Source organism: Adelges cooleyi, unplaced genomic scaffold, assembly GCF_023614345.1.
Source record: "Adelges cooleyi isolate 19-005CV unplaced genomic scaffold, UGA_ACOO_1.1 ACOO_flye_CR_arks_rails_tigmint_CR_PRNA_108, whole genome shotgun sequence".
In the NCBI taxonomy this organism is placed as follows: domain Eukaryota; kingdom Metazoa; phylum Arthropoda; class Insecta; order Hemiptera; family Adelgidae; genus Adelges; species Adelges cooleyi.
The window spans coordinates 4,509,006-4,532,668 of NW_026095761.1; the positions used below are offsets into that span (position 1 = coordinate 4,509,006).

At 33.9% G+C, this 23,663-nt stretch overlaps 1 protein-coding gene across 1 annotated transcript in view; it reads left to right on the forward strand.

Moving 5' to 3' along the window:
* The window catches only part of LOC126845627 (head-specific guanylate cyclase), a 167,097-nt gene that overhangs the window by 137,708 nt on the left and 5,726 nt on the right, over positions 1 to 23,663 (forward strand). The window contains exons 10-12 of the mRNA XM_050584406.1: positions 3,290 to 3,428; positions 7,683 to 7,849; positions 22,479 to 22,622. Of these exons, the coding sequence (XP_050440363.1) occupies positions 3,290 to 3,428; positions 7,683 to 7,849; positions 22,479 to 22,622 (450 nt within the window). The remainder of the gene's footprint in view (positions 1 to 3,289; positions 3,429 to 7,682; positions 7,850 to 22,478; positions 22,623 to 23,663) is intronic.

The window sequence follows — 23,663 nt, forward strand, 5'->3', positions numbered from 1 at the left end:
AGTTTACAATTTTCCACAAGCCAACTGAAAGCTAAAAAAAATACATCACACTTTTCCAATGATGAAATATAATATACTTTAAATATTCACTTGCTGGTAAAATTATTTATTTTTTTTTTACACCTAAGAACGATGTTAAGATGTTTTCTTTGTAAAATATTCGTGCTAAGATAAAATTCATGTGTTGTCAGTATTTTTTTTCAAATATTTTAATTAGTTTTCCAAAACCGTTCCACTCCTTAGTCCTTACGTTTTATTTCTATCGTTTGACAATTATTTTGAACATTGAACAAAAATCCTTATACCATTTTAAACCTTATTTCTATAGGCTTATTCTCGGGGGAATCGTAAGGCCGAAGAAAATATTTTTTAATATAGTTTTAGGCTTAAGCTACTTTTTATTAGGGTTTGCAACCTACGAAAATCGTATAACACGGCGTACAACTAATATCGGAAACTAGCAACAGAAAAAAAACTATTTTCTTCTATTGATATTTTTTTTGGGACAGACTGCGGTAAAATAGGAAAAGAAATGTTCAGACGTTTGATATAAGATATTATTATAATCCGCTTAGAGTTTGTGCTCGGTATCCTTGCAGATTCATACTTCTTGGCCAAATTCCAATAAAAGCACACGTGGTACTTACTATCAGTGAATTCACTACAAGTTGTAGTAATTATACATAAAAATTACCATGTCTGCTGAATCTATATTTCATAATCACATAAAATTGTTAACATAAAAATTCAATAGTAGATTTTCAGAGATTGTCAGATGGAAAATTTAACCTGGTTGATTGTGGTTGAATAATGCCTGTAAATAAAAACAAAACTACTCCACCTTTTCTCCCGTCTGAAACTTTAATAACTTTAAAAATAATCATTCGAAATTGGTTGTCGACCCGTAAACATTTTCAACAAATTATTCTCATAAAAAAAAAAAACGAGTTAAATGTTTAAGTTACAATTTATGTTTCAAAAGTTATCCCTCCTAAATCTGATCTTGGGCTACAAAAATAAATGTACAAAAACTTTAAATTATCATAAAAATCAAAAAAGTTTTACGTAGGTAATTTTTTTTTATAATTTTAATATATCATCAAAAAATCAGGCGACCCCTAGCGCTTTGGAAAAAAAAAGAACAGTTCGCTTAATACACTTTTCTTTTTAATCAAGTTGCTTGTGCACATTTCAAATGACCTATTTTCTGTTGGGTAAAAGTTAAGATTGTTTTGTCATTTTCTACAATCTACAAACAAAAAATACAATATTATGCGACGGATACAGTACACGACTATAGCTGGTATATTTACGTTGATGATAAAAATAAAAAACAAATCACTTAAACTTAAAGCGGGGGAAAAAAATTGGTAACGATGGTAAAATGATTACCTAGCTGGTCGTGTACAATGCGTGCTATCTCTGCGTTGGCTGGGAATCGAGAAAGTTTTCATTTCATATTATATATCTTGTACGTATCAAAACTAAATAATAATAATAAAAAAAAAAAGAAATCTTGATGAACTCGTCTCGTTGTATTATCTCGTCGACAGAATGCGAAAAAAAACACATCCATTCGCTCAAACTTTTAGTATTTTATTAAAACTTTTCACTTCTCTTGGAAACGTCGAAAGTTTCGTTTCACACTGTAGTGTTGGACGACCCGGATACGCCGAAATCCGAGCCGGATATTATTAACGTCCTTAGCACCTGTTAGGTTCTTTTAGCTGGGTTTTTCGTCGAAATAACAATAATGTATTGCCAAGTGTTTAGTGGACTGTACTGGAATAATCGCGACAACGACACTTGTTGGTCGACTCTCTCTCCTCCACCGGTTAGCTGGTCCTGTGGACCGGACTTGATTTTTTCCGTTAGTTATATCACTTAACGGATTTACGACGATGAACAAAGAATCGCAAACGACACACGTGTGCCCTGCCACGACGTTTAAGTAACCGGATGAAATATGGTCGTCCGAGGTGACTCGATGTCGGTCGACAAAAAAAAAAAAACTATAATATCCCGTACTTGTCAGTGGACAAACATTTGCAGGGGTCTACTATAATGTGCGATATTCTCTAATGCCACCCTATCCCCTTCCACGTCGAATAAAACAGACATAAGGTCTTTTCAATACAAGTCTTGTTGTTATCGTCGAACGCTCCGCCATAGGTCACAAGCACAGTCGATGACTGATAAAACTTCCAAACACATCACTCGAAATATCTTTATTGTGAAAATCCATAAAAACAATAACCCGGTTGAAGTTTGTACAAGGTGATCATTTTATCGTGACCCACTCAATACCTCGTTGGGTTTAATTAATAAATTCATTTTTTTTTCATAGTGTTTTTATATAATGTGATCTGAATCGTCACACAAATTTTTATGTTCAAACCCCTCCAAACTAATTATTTTTATATCAACTTTTCAAACTCAAATGGTAACGCATATATTTCATTGTCGACCAGTCAACATTTTTAGTACACTATTCTCAATTTAAAAAGTTAATGAAGTGTATGCGTTACCATTTAAATTTCAAAAGTTGCTTCAAAAAAACTAAGTTGAGAGGGGACATCAACATTTGTGGAAAATTGAGATCACATTACATCAAAACAATGATCACTTGTATAAGCTACGGCCGAGGAGACGATCGCTTCAGTCTTCAGGCAGCAGTGGAGCCAACAACATGTTGTAATTTGTAACCAGCATGGGAGATGAAAGGCTTCCGAAATGTTCACAAAGCCAATTTGTAAAAATATAGGTGTAACCGTAAACCGTATAAACAATAATCTGTTACTGCATTTAATAAAGATAATGGATTTATATACGGTAGAACGGACGATTGGAGTGAAACGATATTAGGTTTGTTTGCAAGCAGACGCTTGTAGTAGACATGGTCATGTATTACAGGTTGTCGATGTATCCAAAAGATAATCGTGACGAGGTGACATATTTGTACGACCGCCCAAAGTGACTTGGTGTGTACAACCGCAGTTGACGTTAATTTGAGTATCAATCACTGAACGTTATATTATTTTTTCTACATCTGAAATTGGTGTTTTTTTTAAATAAAATTATGGTATTATTGACATTATCAAAGTTGATGATTCTATAATAATTTTTAAAAAGATATTTTATGAAATAGCTAAAATCGAATTGGCTTATAAAAGGTTAAAATATAAACCGTGTTAGATAACACAATACATGTATAATAATAATTGTATCTTATAACAACCTAATCACTTTGGTGTATTGGAAGTTTGACCTATTTTCTTTTTTTTTCTAGGACGGTCTCCGCAGAAGAATGGACAAGTTAAAGAGTTCGATCGAAGAGGCCAACCTGGCCGTGGGAAAGGAAAGAGAAAAGAACGTCAGTCTGCTACACATGATTTTCCCACCGAACATCGCCAAACGACTATGGCTGGGTAAGTAGCTTTCATTGAGCGAAAATAAACTTTCAGCCATTTTTATTGCATTCCTAAAATACATCCAAACCTTTTGGAGCGAATCAAACGGAAAGAGCTCTTAGACAAGTCGAGACGACGGTCAGGGTTAAGTGTCTTGCTCTCTAAACATCCCCAGGGACGACCACGTATTGCCGTCAAAGTGCCGCCAAACAGACACTCGTCCAATATTATTATTAGTAATGTCCTAGTCTCCTAGTAGTGTCCTAGTGCCAATGTTAAATTCCTTTTAAAAAGTTTTTTTCTGAAATTCGCTCTTTATAATATTTTACTGTCGTCGGAATTGTCATGACCAAATGCAATGACAACTGTAACTTTAAACGAAAAATAAAAACATTTCTTAAGTAATCGAATTGGCCAGTTACTCGAGGAGTAACAATATTGGTAGACATTGCGTTTTTTATTTTATTTTGTGGTAAGTCATCTTATTTGCCTCCCAAATAAAAAAGTTGGATTTATACTATAACCGTTTTTGTTTATATTACAACAAATATTTTCAACATAACCAACTATAGTGTAGTATACAGTTTCACACTTAAAATTCAAGTGGAACAACTTTAAACAAAGGAACCATCGTTCGAAACGAACGCGGAGAGGAAAATGTATAATGATTTTCTAAACAAATAATCTGCTACTACGTTTACTATTTTGTGACCTTGGATGAAAAGTCAAATCAAATGTACAGGTTTATTCTAAGATAAAGCTTATTATTTATTCATACTTAGTTATATTCAATAAACTCACTTACTGCAAGTCAGCTCTACAGTTGTTTGCGTTTTAATTTCAACCACTAGCCGTGGTTTATGATAACGATATACTAGGAACCAACCAAGTGTTATATATACAACATAATATAATGTTTTATATATAATAATATAATATAATACTTGGATTTTAAAATGGCACGTTGATGTGTTGAACGTTAACAAAAAACATTAATCCTGATAATTACACTTTCAGCTTCTAGAAACCCATTTAAAATGTTAATGCCTTTTGCTTAATAGTTTCTAAAGAAGGAATATATATTTTAATTAAATATTCGATTTTATTTTTGAACATTTCATTAGATGTATTTTGTGTTAATACCGCCGCCTCTTAATTAATCACTTATACGTCTGAAATTATTTTTCTAGTTGCTTATTTTCCCAAGCTATAAATAATATAAGTACATTAATTATTATAATTGTCGTACAAATAATTTTCTAGGAATGTTTAGACCCCTCAGATGCTTGAATGATACTTTGCTTACCCTTCGTTTTAATTATTATAATTGATAAATAAATCAATAATGTTACTTACTGCAGTTCATCTCAAAGTATATTATATAAAGTAATTATCTTGATTTGTTTATTGTTTGTAAGTTAACATTCGGTTGTATTATACCTTAAAGGTTTTTGAAATATTTGATTATTTACTTTATATACAACCACGAATGTTCCTTAAGTTTGTTCTAAAATACCGTTAATATAGTTAATTAATAAAATCAATTAATTAGCAGAGCTAACCAATCGTTTATTTTATTTACATTACAGTTTCCCCTCAATAATTTCTTACCGCAGTTCTCACCTATAGTGAAAACATTATTCTGTGTTTTTTTTTTTGAATATTAAAACGGAGAAGTTATTAAGACTTTGAAAGGTTTTTTATGTTAATGGCTGTTCGTCGAAATATTTCCTGTGTATAAAAACAATGGGTGTTTATTCTTTAGCTGTCGGATTACAGCCGATTGGAAATTCGATAAAACAGCTAATAATTGCAAGTAAATTTGTAAAAAAAAAAAAGGCGGTTATTTAATCGGTTACGCTGAACATACACACTAGATAACGTTTTGTGAATAATGCGTGTAAACGTTCAAAGAGGAAACCGTCATTAAGACGAAACCGCTCATCATCAGCAGGTAGCGTGTGGTAATTACTTTAGTTGTTCTGTTGAAGAGTGTTGCAATGCGGTACGGATCCTAAGTACCTGAAACTTTAACACGGTATAGAATGGTGTAGAAAGCAATTAAGACGGTTATTCGACGCACAGAACGGCCGTTAGCGTAAGCCTGAATGACCACATTTTTTAATTCGTATGTTGTATCTTCTTGACAAGCTCTTTCCAATGAGATTAGAATCCACCTTCTATCTCTTATTATTTGAAAGAAAATTAAAAATAATTAAGCGTTATTAATATGTAACGCAGATTTTTCTCAAATTAGATTCATTATGCCCCATGGGTACGAAATCCTATCTACCTGTCTATCTTCTTATATTAAAGCTAAAACCAATATCTTCTATCAGCAGTCTACTCAGTCTATCTTATCTTTATTAATGTACAGCATTTGCTCCCTTATTCACAAAAAGCTCTTAAAATTATCAACATCTAATTTTTTTTTCATTTCAATTATTACCATAAAAATTACTTGATTTTTTAGAAAATCAAGAAAGCCGAAAACGTGTCCCATTGTTGATCTCGGTAAACGTTTGAACCTAAAGTGTAACTTAAATCTTAATTTCTCTAACAACTGACTTGACGTCGTTCTAGACGTTAATGAGAAATAAGGTAGAGAATAAGGAGAAATAATGGAAAATCGATGAAATAATAAGTGATAAAATGATCATGAAAATGGTGGTATAGTAATAATTGACTAATTACAATACCTATAAAATATTCTGTTTTTTTAATTTAAGAAGGTTTTTTGAATTTGAAGAAATTTTTGTTTTTAAATTTAATAAAAACTGAATAGACGATATTATCATCAAAAAACAAAAAAACAAACGGACACTGAACGATCATTTGTAATTTAAAATTAAATAATAAATAAGCGACCGGTTTTTAACGAGTTAATTTTAATCTCCACTCACTTCGCTCAGACAGACAAATATTCTTCAAACTTTTAATCCGTTCGTACGATCCCATGAATTCTTTCTTTTGTTTGCAATTATGAATTCATTAAAAAAAAAAACGTTAAGTTGACAACTATGTATAAAATATGGTTGAACAATTAATTTTATACACAATAGAATACTTTTCGAAAGCTTATAATGATGTTCCCATTGTGTTCAGAAGCGATGTCGACGATTATTGTACCACAATCAGAAGTATCTAAATAAGATGTACTTGTACATATTTAATTGTATTATTATTATAAATATGAAATCTATTTATATGTTTCTAGAAAAATGATTAAGTCGAAACATGTTTATAACTAAATTTGTAACTGTATTTGAAATATAATTTATTATAGTATTATATTATTGCTAAACTAGTAGATACATTATGTTATTGTGAAAAGTAAGACGGCAATCTGGTTATGCAATCTTGATGCGTAATGGTTATCATTATACTATGTTGCCTATGTATAGCATTGGAATAACTTGGAATAACTTAAAATAATGTGTTTAAACCATTAACTATGTGTTACTAGATCTACAATTTTATAATTTATGTCTTTGCTATTTTCTGTGTTTATTTATTCAGAATAATAATTAATATGTGAAAGGCATTCCTTAAATCTCAAGTAATCTGCCCCAACTTGACCGTACGTCGAAAACAGCTTGCTAGTTTTTGCACCATTTTCGATTCGCTTCATTCTCTTGGGGTTAGGTCAGATCACTTATGCAAAAAAATAATATTACTATACTGTATTCCATTGCCGGTTTATAGCTGTAATAATAGTGGAATAATATCGAACCGAATAGTAAACAGCTAGTGAAATTGATAATTTTAAAGTATTGTAAGACCCTAAGCTATATCAAGTCCGAGCTTGAAGATCCAATATATTCAGTACAGTCAATTGTGGTTGGATCAATTATGGGACACGAAAGTGGTATAATATTATGTAAGACCACCGTTTTTGCTTAGAAAAAAGTGTTCGATTTTACATAATAACTGTATGTTCTTTGTATGATTATACAGACTATATAAAAACAGATAGCGCCGAAAACAAAACAAAAATCTTAACGACTCCCTAATTAGTCGCGAGGAGATCAGTGTAGCCGCGTGAACAATAGTATGAATTATTGTGAAGATATTTTACAATATTATTGTATAAACCCCTTATCAGTCATAAGTTTTAAATGATAACTGACTATATATTATCACAGATTAAATAAAAATAAATGGTCTTATCTGTGATATTATTATGAAAATGCTTGAATCTGCGTGGTCACACTGATTTCATTTCCAGTCTTGTGACGTCATGGTTTTTGTTATTTTGTTCGTTACACACAGGAGAGACGATAGAGGCGAAAACACACGACGAAGTGACCATGTTGTTCAGCGACATTGTGGGGTTCACGTCTATCTGCAGCACAGCAACTCCGTTCATGGTCGTCAACATGCTGGAATGTCTCTACAACAAGTTCGACGCCTACTGCGGCCATCTGGACATATACAAGGTAAGTGCACAGGGCAAACTTTTAACCGTCATCGCAGGTGCCATACGCGGCATGCACGATGTCCCTCCCTGTAACCCAACAAACCGAGTTTATTTTATTTGATTATTTGCTCCGGGGATGCCACCAATATGTCCTCATTAAAAATCTTGGGCTATTCAAAAATTACTGCTCGATGATTCCCGGAAACTTCTTCCTGTTGCCAAGTACATGCTTCATTAAATCGAATTTATTGAAATAATCCGAGTTGTCCGAATGCGGACGACTGGCACATAATTTGACATCTATTTGTACTCAGTGTCAAACTTATTTTTGTAGACTTATTCACTCGAATAACGTGTTAAGATGTTACAGTTTAATTTTTTTCATTTTGCGGTTGGATATTCGTCCTTAATAATGTGTGTTGGCGTTCAATTTACGAATCTTGGAAATATTTCACCAATCGAGGTATTTAGGAAAAAGTACATACCTGGTTCGGATTTTCAACGGCGGAACGGTTCCAAGGGATTCGTCTCTAGGGAACGAGGAAGAAAAAAAAATAAATCACTTGTCTGTTCAAAAAAGGGTCAATATTGGAATTCTCGGTCGGCATTGAATAGCCAACATGGACCACGGACGGCCGTTAAGGTTATTACCGGGCAGTGATGAATCCGACATGTGCGTTTCTTGGGAAAAAACAAAACGCGGACGGAGTTGTTCGAATTATGTCAGACAGCTGTTAACCGATTTCTGTGGCAACCACATTAAGGTCTCTAAACTCAATATGAATGGAACGTGTATTGCCTTTTAATAGTAGGCTGTTTATAAAAAAATGTCCACTAATGGGAGGCCGCCATATTGTGAACAGTTATTGTTCGTTCCATGGTTTATCAAAAATATAACTATGTTATCGTGGAAAAGTAACGTAGCGTGTTTACTTTCCATGAAATTGTATACAACATAGCTGCGTCCAATGTAGGATCTTATATGCGTTCCATGTACTGAGTTCAGTGATCAAGGTTATCAGCGTCTTGCAGATACGGCTGGCCGCGATCAGATGGTACTACGATTTAAGATAATATCACAGAACAAACAGAAAAGAAACTATATCATTTTTACATGGGCTCTTACGGGAAGAGATAAAATCATGTCTGTCATCTTGAAAATGATGGAGAAATGGACAGTGCTGGTAGGTGTAGGGAAATTCTCATTTTTCGTTCATTCCGGTTAAACTGTTCACTCGACAAAATGGCGACGACATTTAATAAACGAACAGTGTAGCCGTGAACCACAGAGTGGCTACCAACATTTCCATAAATGTTGATTACAGTCGCGATTTAAAATAACAGGAGCGCTAGTAGTTAATCGAAACAGATGTTTCGAAACCAGAGTATTGTCGTAGGCCGTTGGGCGACCGTATTATCTTAAACCGTGGATAGTATCTATAATATTATAACGCATTAGGCGAAGTAAATTAGTATTTTCTCAACGGAAACGTGAACGGAAGAGCGAAAATGTCGAGCAAAGAGCAAAAGAGCCAAAACCGTATTCCGCTCACGTATACGGTCACGGTCGCCTCTCAACCTTAAACCCTCATGTTTACCAGCTTCGGGCATATTATCACGGTGTGAGGGATACTCCGACTTTTTCGGTCCGTCTCGTTTTGTTCGTTATTAATATATATATATTTTATTATTATTCGATATTACTAGTTTGAATCATCGCGTGAAAGCGCATGTCTAAAATTCAAATAACAGTCAACGTCTCCGTAAATGTCTTTTTAGGCATTTCGAATTACCGCCAACGATATAAGTCGATCTAGTACGTGACTGGCCGCGACGATAGTGCTATTACGGGCATGTAAAGCCCTTAGGGAGATGGGCTTTTATTTATTTATGTTTTTTTTTATTGTTTTTATCTCATCCGAAATGGCCGACCGTTTGTCGTCAAACGCGTGACAACCCGTCAAAACTAACATATACATTTTCAAAATTATTATTTTCACAGTGGCCGTTGGGTACGCCCTAATCCCCCGTTAAACGCATACACAACAATATGTGTTCCACGAGCCGAGTAAATATTATTTATACTCGTTTTTCCGAATTATTCTTATCAAATCCAGAACGTTAAAAAAAAAAATGTTAATTTCAATGCAATGCCATCCCGACGATAAATTTTAATTTAGTTGGTTCAGGGAAGAGGTTAACGTATTAGCTGTATTATTAGATCCTTGCCCAACTGTGATCATACGACATCGGGATCCACGCGAAGCAGAAAATATGACTATACTTCTTTATGATTTGTATGGACACTTTTTTGGTTCAAATAAAAAAACTAGCTGTGGTCGATATTAGAACCTAAAACTGAACGTAAAATCCCTGCAATATCCCACCAGACCAAACGACCCTCTTATAATCAATATTAATATGTTTTTTTTAATGACTCGATTTGTAAAGTATTAAACCTAATACTTTATTGAACAAAAACAAATAACACTTTTATTGATTAAGTTGTTTAAATTTATTAAGTAAGAGAAAACACGCGTGATATTTTATAATGCTGTGCGGCGACTACGAATGATAAACATGAGGTTATTATCTTGTTGATAACAATGTGCAACTTATAACACATTACACTATTTATATGTTTACAAACATGTCTTCTAATTTCTCTTTTCGCTACCAAAGTTAGATTGGTAAAACTGTAATTTATTGAATTAAACTTTTTACACTCAAAGCTGATGAATCACTTTAACTAAAACGATAATAATCAAACATTGTTTCAGATTTACGCTGTTCCCTCCTTACTCGTTTCAATTTATCCTAGACCTTTTTAATTTGACAAATACTTTGTTATTTCTTACTTTATTTGTTCAACTTTTTACTCCTTTCTAGTCGGGATGGATTAGGTTAGATTTAACCATGCGTTGTAATTATTTTACTAAACGTTTTATTTACATTTTCATTTTATTTCCTCCTAATTTAAAATGCCTCAAGTACTATGTACACATTCAAAACCATGACAACTATGATTTTAACTTTGTAGATTTTTTTTTTTAGAACTCTATCTTTGGTTTGAACTAATTTTTTACCCGTCCACATTGAGCGAGATTGCCATGTCGGCAATGCTCTTGGACTGTTTACATAGTTTCGACGGTACTGCGTTGCTTGGGTATTTACATTGCACTTTTTTCAACGTTTCAGACGCGGTGTCTTCTATTGTTACATTTACAAAGGGCCCGTCTAATCAACGGCAAATGCAATTACGTGCAACCCTATCCCCTCCGTGGTAAGTACAAACCGCACAACCGTGGTAAAGTTTGATGCGACTCGCCTCACACTCGGTATTAGTAGGCAAGTATCATTTCGGTGGACCCGCATGATAATAATAGTAGATACACACAACATCACACGGTTGGTAGTTTTTCCAAAGAGAGTACGACCGACCACAACTCCGTCTGCTGTAATTTCCTCTGCTATGTTCATTAGCAATACCATAAACCGAATCTTTTGTAGGCAACACGAACCCGACCTGACCCGACCGCGACAAGAGCTTTAGAGCAACCGACTTTTATTTTATTCAAACAATAGTTTGTGCTTAGCACAAATTATGAAAATGTGTACTACCGAACAAACTTTTCTATTACGCCGTTGTCGCCGCAGAACTTTTCAAACTTTGCTTATACTCTCTCTTGTCATGAGAACAAACACAAGACTTTGGAAGACGTTGGCATTGCCCACGGTTTATCATCACAATTCACAACAAAACGTCTTCATTTACTATTTACAAGTACTCATACTTTCTGGACGTACCTCGAACAGCTAAATCTCTGAAGACATGTCAAATTAAAAGACAGTACCATCCGTCGTTTTTTTTTTTGCAAAAACCTGCCTTTTGAAAGTCCAAACAACTACTTTTTACCATCTATAAATCTGTGCCAATGAGGAATTAAAAAAACTAATCATGCATACAGGGTGATAATTTTAAGAAACTTAAATGGTAACGTATATATTTTATTACCTTTTTAAACTTAGAATAGTGTACTAAAAATGTTGATTGGTCGATAACGAGTTTTGAACAACTAATTTTGAAGTTACAAGATATTAAAAGTTAGGATCGGAGGGGAAGTGCGGATGAGAAATACGCGCAGATAAAAATAATACTACACTCCACCTTTCTTCCTGTCCTAAACTTGAAACTTTAATAACTTCAAAATTAGTTGTTAAAAACTGGTTGCCTAATGCAGCATTGAGTGCAAACGGTAAACAGTTCAATCTGTAGCCAAAATGTTTGTACTTTTTCCGATTGTAACAACCAAATTTTATCTAGACCGTTTAATCAATTTTGTTTGAATAAAAACTAAAACTACCCTTAAAATGGTATGAATATTTTTGCCATTACTCTGCCCAAGTTCGTTTCTTACAGGAGTACAGGATTGCGGAAATCAATCATAATCAAACTCTAGTTAAAACGAGATGTAAATTTATCCAAACCATCCCGGCTGTAAAAAAAGTTGTGAAAATACTTGACGATTAAGAGGTGTAAAAATAAAAAAAAATAAAAGGATCTTTAGTTTTGTTCGCAGTCTATCAGCTTGACAGACACGGGTAAGTTTCGTTCTCAGCTCTGCACTTTCAATTGATGATGGAATGACGGTGTTAATCGTGTTGTTGGTCCCTGATTCGACCGGATCGGTTAGTGTTTAATGATGGGATGTGATCGCATTAATCTTCATTGAACAATACAAAACGATCGGGTAAGGTGTAATAAATAATGAGCAAGATTGAGGAAATGGTATTGCTTGGGGGAATTGTACGTAACGCGCAGTACTGAGTGCTACGTGACTTGACCATTGGATTTGTAACTTATGAAAAGACATTTTAAGCAGCACTGTAACATTTCGTTGGACTTCGAGGTATTCAATCTCGTTATTAATGAGCTTTTGTACAATAACGAGGTTAATGTTCGCATGCGACTTTTACCGAGGGTCCCAATGAAGTCTGTAACAAGGCTGTGTTGAATAATTATGATTATTAGTTTTCAATTTGCTTAAAGTAATTCAATAGTTTAAATTGCATCTGGTGACTATCGATTTCCAATAATTTGCTGCAAACACCCGAACCCAATGTGAATGCATTCACAAATGATGAACGTAATATGCAATATTTCTATATTTCCTGATATCAGATACATTTCACCTGCGTTTTTGGTCAGAACGTTTCAAGAGTCCACGTTGAAACCTTGGAAGTTTGCATCATATTTCACATAATCCATTCCGAAAGACACTAATCGAAACTGAGGTTATTTAGTTTTTCCGAAGCCTTCTAAGGAGTTAAAAAAAAATACAAACGTTTCCGTTAGCACATCTAATATTTTCTTTTTGCCAAACTTTAGAGTAATTAAATAATAAATACAACGAAAAAACCTTCTCGCTCTTCGACGTACTTACGCAAGGAAGACAAGAATTTTTGAAAAGAAACACCAAAAATTCTTCTTTAAAGAAAAACACTCGGGAAATCCTCGAAAACTCTTCTTTTTTTTGTTGTACCTAAAATCACTTTGGAACTATAACGAGATCTCAGCCAACTAAAACGTGTCGCTAGTTCGAGTTGTAAGTATTTCTGTACAAAATACATGTTGTACCTACTTAAAAATAATAACTATTGTATATTATATCATCGCACACTTGTAGGTTTACACTGCCATAATACACACAATATAATCACATAGCATATAATATATTGTAAGGGTCGGGACACGTGGGAAACGGGTGTATTTCGGCTCGTTTAAAACGACATTTAGTCGGCTTAATTAAAGTGCCGCTCGAAACCAGCGAAATTCGGAAATCCTTTAGTTGTGCCGAAACTGCGGTGTAAGTCGCCTTTGTTACCACTCGAGGATGTACGGTCCCGGAACGTCGGTAGGTACTTCAGCCACAAACAAAAAAAAAAAAATCCTACCGTAATAACAATAATAATCGTGAAACTCCCGTCGGTAGTGTTTACACAATGGGAAAAGTTGAGGCGCAAAGGACCGATTTGTTGAAACCATCCTGTCGTCCACACCCTGTTTCGCCAACCCTTCTAAGCCGCAGTACACACACACGCATGCATCTATCACGAACCCAACCGTATGGTATGTTTATGTGCGTACATATTATATTGTTTGAGCTCCGCACCGCTTTAAAACAAACATAATGTTGCTTGAGATTTACCACACATCTTGTCTGTCGGTATTGAATTTTACGTTAAACTCGATAATCACTTTGGCCAAAAGCTCCGAGATACGTTTGGTCTGTATCCGTTAAACGTATACAGAGTGATCATTTTATCGTGAATCACTCAATATCTCATTGGGTTTAATAAGAAAATAATTGTTGTTTGTTTATATCCCCTCCCTCCCAACTTAGTTTTTTTGATAGCAACTTTTGAAACTTAAATGGTAACGCATACACTTCATTAACTTTTTAAATTGAGAATAATGTACTAAAAATTATAACCAGGTTTCATCAACTAATGTATTCACTATTCTGAATTTAAAGAGTTAGTGAAGTGCATGCGTTGCCATTTAAGTTTTGAGAGTTGGTATAAGAACAATTAGTTTGGGAGGGAAAATTTGTGGAAAATCGAGATCACATTATATAAAAACTTTATGAAAAAAAAATTATTATTAATTAAACCCTATAAGATATTGAGCAGTTCGCGATAAAATAATCACCCTGTATTATAACATCTATCTTATATCAAGCATACACAAAAAACCGCGGATTAAGTAAATCGTTTCGTGTGATATCCGTGACAACAATCAGTTATATGAATTGGAAATAATTTAGCTAAAAAAAAAAATCCGTTTTATAGTTTTTTTTCTATTAGCGGAATTATACTTAATCCCATGCTAATCAAACCTAGCTAAAAATTCTCAGATTGTTTTAGTTTTTATTTCATCAAAAACTGTTCAGTAGTTTAAGCGGAAAATGGAAACGTACATAAAGTTCACCTAAACCACATTACCCGCCTTCTTCAGAAGTCGGGTAAAGCTGTTTCTAAAATTTTAACGAGGGTGACTAACGGAAACTTGACAGTATTCTAAAACTGATACTTGTGCACTGTTTTCAGCCTTGCAGAAAACTCTTCAGCTATAAAACGAGGCGATTCAAAATTAAAATAGTTTCCAACATAGTGCTGGTGGCTCGTTCCACCAGTTATATTCAATGCACATAATACTATTGCTCGTTATTCTTTTACTTGGTGAGAGATGCGAAGGTTGCTTTATACATAGTTACTGTAAAGTCTATTGGAATTTAGTTGTACAGTATAGTGTATTCGATCGTCATAAAATAGTATCATTGTTTCGCACGCAACTGTTGTAAATTTCAGGGAGTTCTCTGGAAAAGTTTCACAGCGATATCGTTAGATTATATCGGTTATTGCCGCCGAGACTTATAATATTTCATTCCGCCTTTTCCCACGGCGAATAGCACCAATATATATTAATAAAGGCTCGATCATCTTTCCGAATCCATTGAAAATCCTTCTACGTTTACAGCTCATCTAGCTGCACCTAGCCGATTGCGTCCAATGGCTTATATACAGCAGGAATACAATAAATTTCAACAAGACTTGTGCCAAGCAGAGCAAGTCTCGCACTGCTGCTTACGGTGAACCTGAGCCCAAAATTATATGGTTCGGTAAAAAAAAAAAACGAGCTTTCTTGTACTATTCCCTATAGCGACTTGTTACAGCTTTAGCGGTAATGCGTGTAGCCTTTGGGTCGACCATTTGACGGTATGAAATTTTTTATGCATTTCCAATTATTACCGTCTGTAGGGATTAGAATGTGTTCTCACAGCGTTGTTGAATAAAACAACTCCGTGTCTGTTGATGCTTAGCTGTTGGATTATTGCGTCCCGGTGGTATTTTTTTGTTTTTTGCACCGTCGCTACAAGAGAAAACGCCTAAGCTCTGAAATAGATAAATAAAATATTACCCTTTCAACTCCACGGTTTACGGGTTTTTCCACAAGTTTTATCAACAGCATACACAACTCAGCTTTAACCTCTTTAAAATTAATTTTTAACCTGATCAATTCGAATGTACTCTTTGGCCGATTTCTACCAGGATCGCCTGCATAAACAAGCCTAACCGATTCTGATGTCATACAGCTTGAACAAGTTAAGGATTGACACTACCGCCTTCGGCATTACATCAATACATCAGATAAGAAGTACAATATTTTTTAGCACTTATTTCGTCTAACAAATGTCTCGTTATAGAATTTCGGTGATGCCCATTATATGTTGTCTATTATTATCTAGAAGAGAATTAATGGAAAAAAGGTATCAATTAATCAATAATTGTTACAATTACCGATATTATTATAGATATTTCTAATGTAAATGTATAGATAATGAATACAACATTTTGATTCATTGATGTACCCAGATTTTATATCTTGTAGTAATGACCACATGTGCTTAAAATCAAGCAGATCGTCTTTGGCTTAATGAAATCTGGTTCGGTTATTTATTACATTTTCGAGCGCGTAGTCATAAAAACTCCTTATAAAATTCTATACAGGGTGATCCATCTGATGTAAAACACACGCTTCCTCGGAAAACATGTTTGAAAACGCTAAAACTTTGAGATTTAAGTTTCGATACGGTAGTTGAGAAGGTATTGGTTTTATAATGTGATTTTTATTTTTGTGCCTGAAATCAGAAAAACTTTTTTTTCTGTAGACCAGTTTACTCGAGTAGCACTTCTATACATGCGAAATTGTATGGAGATTGTACTTTGGTGGGTCAAAAGTAGAAAAAGTCAACTCCTTCATCCTCTTTCAACTTTCAACTTTAGCTTGCACAATAATCTTGCGAAAAATAGCCAGATCATTCAAAATTTGTATAGAATATTGATTAGGCATACTTCTATCCCCACATGCCCTGAAACCCAAATTTTGAGAACCCCCCAATCGACCCCCCAATCGAAACGCTTCGATGCAAATCTGTGGATACTGGACCACAATTTGGTAATTTCTTACTGTGCTGGTTTGGACTGTGCTTAGTTTTTTGTCTACATGTTTATGGAATTAAACACAAATGTTCCTATATCAAAAAACAACATAAACTATTTTTACATATGAGGTATGAAGATATTTTAAAAGTATTCGTATTTTCCGAGAAAATAAGGGTCTTACATCAGATGGAGCACCCTGGGAGTAGTGTGAAAAAAAAATATTATTTTCAGTTAATTTCGTCACCGGAAGGCGTTGAAAATATTTTAATTAAAAATCGGTCAATAAACGGAAATCCCGGGTAAATGTGATTAGTGTAGATAATTATTCGGTCGTTACGGTACTATAGCTGTGTACTCTATAGCGCTGCGGGCGGAATGTAAAAATTCTAGATATAAAATTAGATACAGCTGATGTGTGTTAATAGTTTCTAGCGGTGTTCATTAAAAATGCACGACTCGTTCGTTTTCATCGAGCTTCGAGAATTTTTAATGAACCGTAAAACGAGTTCTAATCTCTTCGCATAACGTTTTCGCACCGCAAGTTCGTTATTACAAATACAATACATAAATCGGTATCGTTGCTTTTACAACGAGATACCAGCCGTTTTGAATGAATTCCGTCGATATTCAATGGTAATAACGACGACTCTGCGGTATCATTTGAATGCATAATAATATGTATTTTGATCCTGACAGTCGTTACGTGCCTAATGCCGTACCGTCAACGACGTTATGTGCCTTCCGGCCGAGGCCACAAGACCCGACAAGATAAATACAACGACTTAACGACCGGGCATGTATCTTACAGGGCTGATCTATTTTCGGTTAAGCGCCGAAACCCCCGATGAGCTTGGCGTTCCTTTCCGGAACGGCCGATGAACATCCGGAAACGGTCGTCAACGTCATGTATTATAAACTTTTAACGGCTGAAAAAAAAATAGTATCGATATCGGTGAGGCCGTAACGACTTTGAACTTTTTTAATATTAAACATTTTTATCGGATTGATTGGCCACAAATGTAACGCAGCCGCCGCCGGCAGGAAACTTTATTAGAAATCAATAACGGAAAAACGGCCTAAACCTTTGATGGTAATTGCGACGATGAAACCACGAATCCGATACTAAATAAAAGTGACGGCCTTTGGTTTTTATGAAGAATTATTCACAGTAAAAAACGCTCTCTGATTTTGCAGTGGGCGTTTTCCAAAGTAGCGAAACGCGGCTTTAATCTACAAGTAACTGGAAATTAACCGGGGAGCTAACTACCAGCTGCTATGAACCAAAACCTTAAATGATTGATCAAAAGAAGCGTGGCCAGCGATGCTCAAAAAACAGCCCAGGCAAATATGATAGACAATGATACAAATGATAAATAATAATAGATATGGATACCAACCGGCGCCAAGCAACCTGAAGACTTAGTAAATGCAACAGACGCGGCTATTAAATAAGCCATCATTGGAGCAAAAATTAGTATAATAAAGCATTTATATTATAGAAGTAAAGTATACACGACAACGATATATCCCGCACTGGTTTGTATGTGTTTGCTCTACAGAATAGTAGGTCCTAAGAAAACAAAGTGAAATTATTACTATATATAGGAGGACGTTTACGGTTTATAGCCCAACAGAATGGCGTGCATAGGGCAAATGAACGTGTACGGACTAGCCAGATGGATGAATTTAAATCCCACGCACATGACCACCAGGTACTATACAGAGTGATGTAAGACACTATTTGTCCCGGAAAATATGAATATTTTGAAAATTATTTTATTTCTATACACGTAGATACATTTTTAATATATTTTACAGTACTTTGAAACGTTTAATCTTCATCGTCTTATACGTAAAATAAGTATCGACTTTGTTTTCAAACGGTAACATATATTTTTTATTCATATATAAATATGTAGACAAACATTTAAAAAAAAAATAAAGAATTTAAAATTGTCATCAATCTGTTCGTTTGCTATAACTTTGTAAGGATTTGAATTTAAGATCATTACTCTAAGGGGTTGCTTATAAGAGGGTAACTTTTAATACTCGGACATTAACCCATGTATTCAATTTGTATCTTAAAACAGAAAGGTGTAATACAAATTATAACTGATCGATAACAGTTGGAGTTATCGATCAGATATAATTTGACTAATTGTCATTTAACTAAACAGTTACCATGATTACTTAGTGACTATTATATTATTCTAAATTTTATAGTTAAATCAGATAATATGGTAGGTTGTTATTCGATTGTTACAAATTACCATCTAAAATTTCTTATCAAATAATATTTTTAGCTTAAATACTATTTGTTGATCGTTTAATTTTCATAAAGATTGCATCTGAAGATTTTTTGAGTTAAAATAATAATAGTAACCCATAATGTATATATTTTTTTCTCTGTTCTCATTTATTTGAGTTATTACATTCACATAGTGTTCAGCGTGACTTCTATCTATGCCATTTGTAAAGAACTGTAACTTTCTGTTTAATAACTCTGAATTGTACCGAGAAGCCATCGGACCATGCTACATAACGATATTACTATTTTTCTCCGGCCAAATAATAATGCCCATTTGGACATATGGAGACACGCTATTGTAAATGTATTATTATTATTACCGGTTCCATTGCTCGGTAATAAAATATATTCTACATTAACCTATAAAGACGAGATAGAGAAATAATCATCTTATGCTCGTCCCAGGTTCACTGATTTATTAACAACAAGTCTGTCTGATGATTTCGCAAGATCCATATGCACAAAGTCACCCGCTGGTCTTGCATGTTGTAAAGCCAAATGGTTTCCCGTATGTCTTTTCAAACGACCGTGACCGAGACGGTCCAGTAGTAAAACTAGAAAATAAAATAATATACTTTGACCGAGAGTTATGGCACTCGTGAGTGGACTCTGACAATTTGAACGCCAAACTAATACCAGACAATTCTAAGAAATCATTGACAAGGACCAATGTATGTCTGTTTTTGAGACGCGATGCACTGCGAGCAATAGCGTTTGAAGTCTCAAAATGTATATCTAAGTCCAGAAACCCATAGCCAATGTGTTTATTATGTACAACTCCAGCTTTTATTTTTATCTTCAAGATAATTGTGCTAATCCAATTTAATTTCCAATACGTTGATTATATTATTTTAACATAAATAATGTCATTTGTACATTTTTATTTCTAATTTCATAAGACCATAGATTTGTCACAATATAAACTATTTTTTTTCTATATAATTGTTGATTAGGCAAACATATTTTCATACTTGGAAGTTGACGTTACTGTAAACTACGTCAGTTTGATATTAAAATTGACGCATTAAGATTATCATAAGGTATTATTTTTTAGAGACTCTCGTCCATAAAAACAAGGATTTTATCCTTAGTGATGGACGATGCAGTGCAATACGAATATATGTAAACATGTGGCTTTTCTCTGTACAGATTACACCTATTTGGAAAATAAAAATTCTTTAAAGATATTATTCGCATAAAATCACAACAAACAAACATTTGCTTTTGCACATAATTACTTAACGCTGCCTTAGCCGCTGCCATCGCTACTCCGATAACTCTTGACCTATAGACCAATCGTTGAATTTGTTTGTATCGGCTTGGAAAACAATTTAAGTTCGAAACGGTTAAGTTATAGACTGTCATTTGAATACTCAAGACGGATATGCCGTACTTAAACATTCGAACCAATTACTCGGCCGGGTCGAGGCACAACACCAATATGCATATTCATACCCTTCGCCGAAGACTCTGTTATAATAATTATTATACTCTCTGCAGCTGTTTTCTTAAAGAGTAGCGCCGTCTGAAAGCCTTTTTCTTTTAATGCACACTCGAATGCTGCGATATTGCATAAATGGAACGCCCGCTCTGATTCATTCAGTTTGTTTCACCGTTCAAAATAATTTACAGTTTTATTTTGATTTGTGTTGCATTTTTTAGTACAATTAAAATATATATATTAAAGTCGACACGATGGTTCAGGACAAAGTGGACGGGAAAAATATCAAAACGTGTCAATGACAATTCAATTTCTATTTGGATGTTAAACCTGATAGCACAACACCGACAGACAGTTTAATATTAAACAAATTGACCGTCAATTTTAAATAAACCGGGCTTTTTTTTATTATTGGTTGTGATGTGACATTTTTTTTCAATAAGATTAACAAGAATTGTATATTTAAGTCTGTGTAATTTTTATATTTTATGACAGTAACAAAGTCGACGATCAGCACTGAAGATGACAGCATAGTTGTCGAAATACGTATACGCGATAAGTGTACTATTTTTTATGGATTGGGTTTCATTTAAAACTACAATATTTTCCACAAAGTTGCTTTGGTTTTTTTTAATTTTATTATATCACTGTCAGCCACTCGAATACTTGTAAGAAACAATGAAATATAATTGAAGAAACAATTATTATAATAATAACCGCAAAAAAAGAATACTACATAAGATATTACAATAACTTTTTAATCATGCAAAAGAGATGTTATTCAGTCAGTTAGAGAAAAAAAAGGGGAATATGCATAATGATTTTGTTACTCGCAAAACAAACGCTGAATAATTTAAGTAATTCAACAAGCAGAAAAAAGGGAATAATAATAATGATCATTATGAGGCTTACAAGAAGAAGAAAAATACGACAACAAAATGACGGGTCAAGGGACAAGGAAAACAACAACTATACGTCGTCTTGTGGAATTGTTTTTTTCCCCTACAAATAATGAACAACCGAATTTCGGTATGAAAAGGTATTTTCCAAAGGGGAGGGAGATTATATAATTTTCATTATGGAAATATTGCCGCATCGTTAGTTATGTAAAACGTTCGGTTGTATGCGTTTCAATCGAACGGACTTTAGCTACGGTGCTGTATCAAATAATTATTTTTTCAATACCTTCCAAAGAACCTTTTAAATGCACAAAATACATACAATATTTTATATTTATATATATATATATATCACCGCTGTTTACGGTGTTGTCATTTTATCAGCGTTTAGTCAGAATTTTCCAGTCGACGGCTTCTCGAGAATTAAAAAAAATAATAATAAAAATCATTAAAAAAATCCTATTAAACGTTTTCGACGGTCCGAACGGTTTGGCCGTCAACCGGTATATAATATTATCGCTGTACAAATTATTATTATTTTTTAATGAATTTAGCAATATTCGTTTCGAAAGCTTACATTTGTTTTCTTCTTTTGTGTACCTATATAAATTATTATGGAAAAACTCCATTTATAGATGACAGATTTTTAATTACAGTATAAAAAAGATTTACGTCTACTAAAACAAGTTAAAACCAATTATAAATTATAAAATTTGGGATTATTTTTTTTTTTATATTTAAACATATTTTGAACGTATTACCTGCTACCATTAAAATGTTTATAGGAGAAGATGCAAATATTTTTTAATTTGTCTTTCCTATGTATAACAAATAAAAAAATGAACAATAAATGTTACCAATCATGAGTTCAAATAAAAATAATTCATTTTGGACAATCCTTCGATATTGTAGAGTATCAATATTGAAAAAAAAACCTGAAACACCATTATAATCCAAGTAGTAACTCTTGGTAAATATTTGTTTACATCAACAGGTAGAGACGATTGGCGACGCTTATTGTGTAGCGTCAGGCTTGCACAAATACAGTTCAATACACGCACAACAAATAGCGTGGATGGCTTTGAAGATGATCGAGACGTGCAAAACTCACCACACACACGACGGAAAACCGATTAGGGTAAGCATAACAATATAGTAATTACGTTGTAGAACTTAAATTATATTTTGTTGTATTCATTTTTGATATTAACGACGAGAGAAATATTAATAACCCAGCGCACTCGACCGCGCACACATCAGGTGGCCGTTAGAGGTTTGATTTTTTTCAGTATTTTAATTTTTTTTTTTTTTTTTACAAACAAACGTTGGGTACGATGCGCATGAATTTCTTCTATATTATACAAAAGCGCTTATTAGACGCCGAGAATTATTCGAGTTGAAGGATAGTTTTAAAAGACCCGTAATTTATCGTCGCCGTCTCGGGTTTTAATAATTTACGTAAGGTAATTTTTATAGAACTTTTAAAGTAGCTAATAAAAGTAGACGATAAACAAAATCCTCCTATTAACTTTTAGCGGCACCGCACTTAAAACTGATGTATATATATACAACAACATCAACAATACAACGACCGTCAGAATAGAGGCGTTCGCCGCGTAGGTCGTGGTCTGTGTAAACTTTTGTACGGGATTCTCAAATCAACGTCGTTTAAATTTTTTATCAAAATGAACCATAGAGTCTTGTAAAAAACCAAAAAATAACAGCTGGCCAAATTGGAACCCGGGGACATTAGCACACGTTCCTCTGTATGTATATTTTACACCGATACCGATTGCTTGGGTACAATCACTGCACTCAATATAACGTGCAATGCCTTTAATCCGCTGCTATTTTACGAACAGTTATTGTTCTTTCCATGATATTTGTTGTTTTTTTCTATGATTTATCATATATATATATATATGACAGAGTTATCATCATAATATAATCATCACCTAGCCTATGTATCATGGAAAAGTAACGTAGCATCTTTAGTTTCCATGAAATTGGTACACAAAATGGCTGCCTTCCTGATTGGGACATTTTTCAATCTGAATACGCGTTCCACGTATCGAGTTATAGAATATCTATATAAATGTCTCCGGTATGAACTGTTGTGTTTTCACTTAGTTTGTTTTCTCAGTTCACCCCAGTTGTGTATCTATTATATGGTAATGTA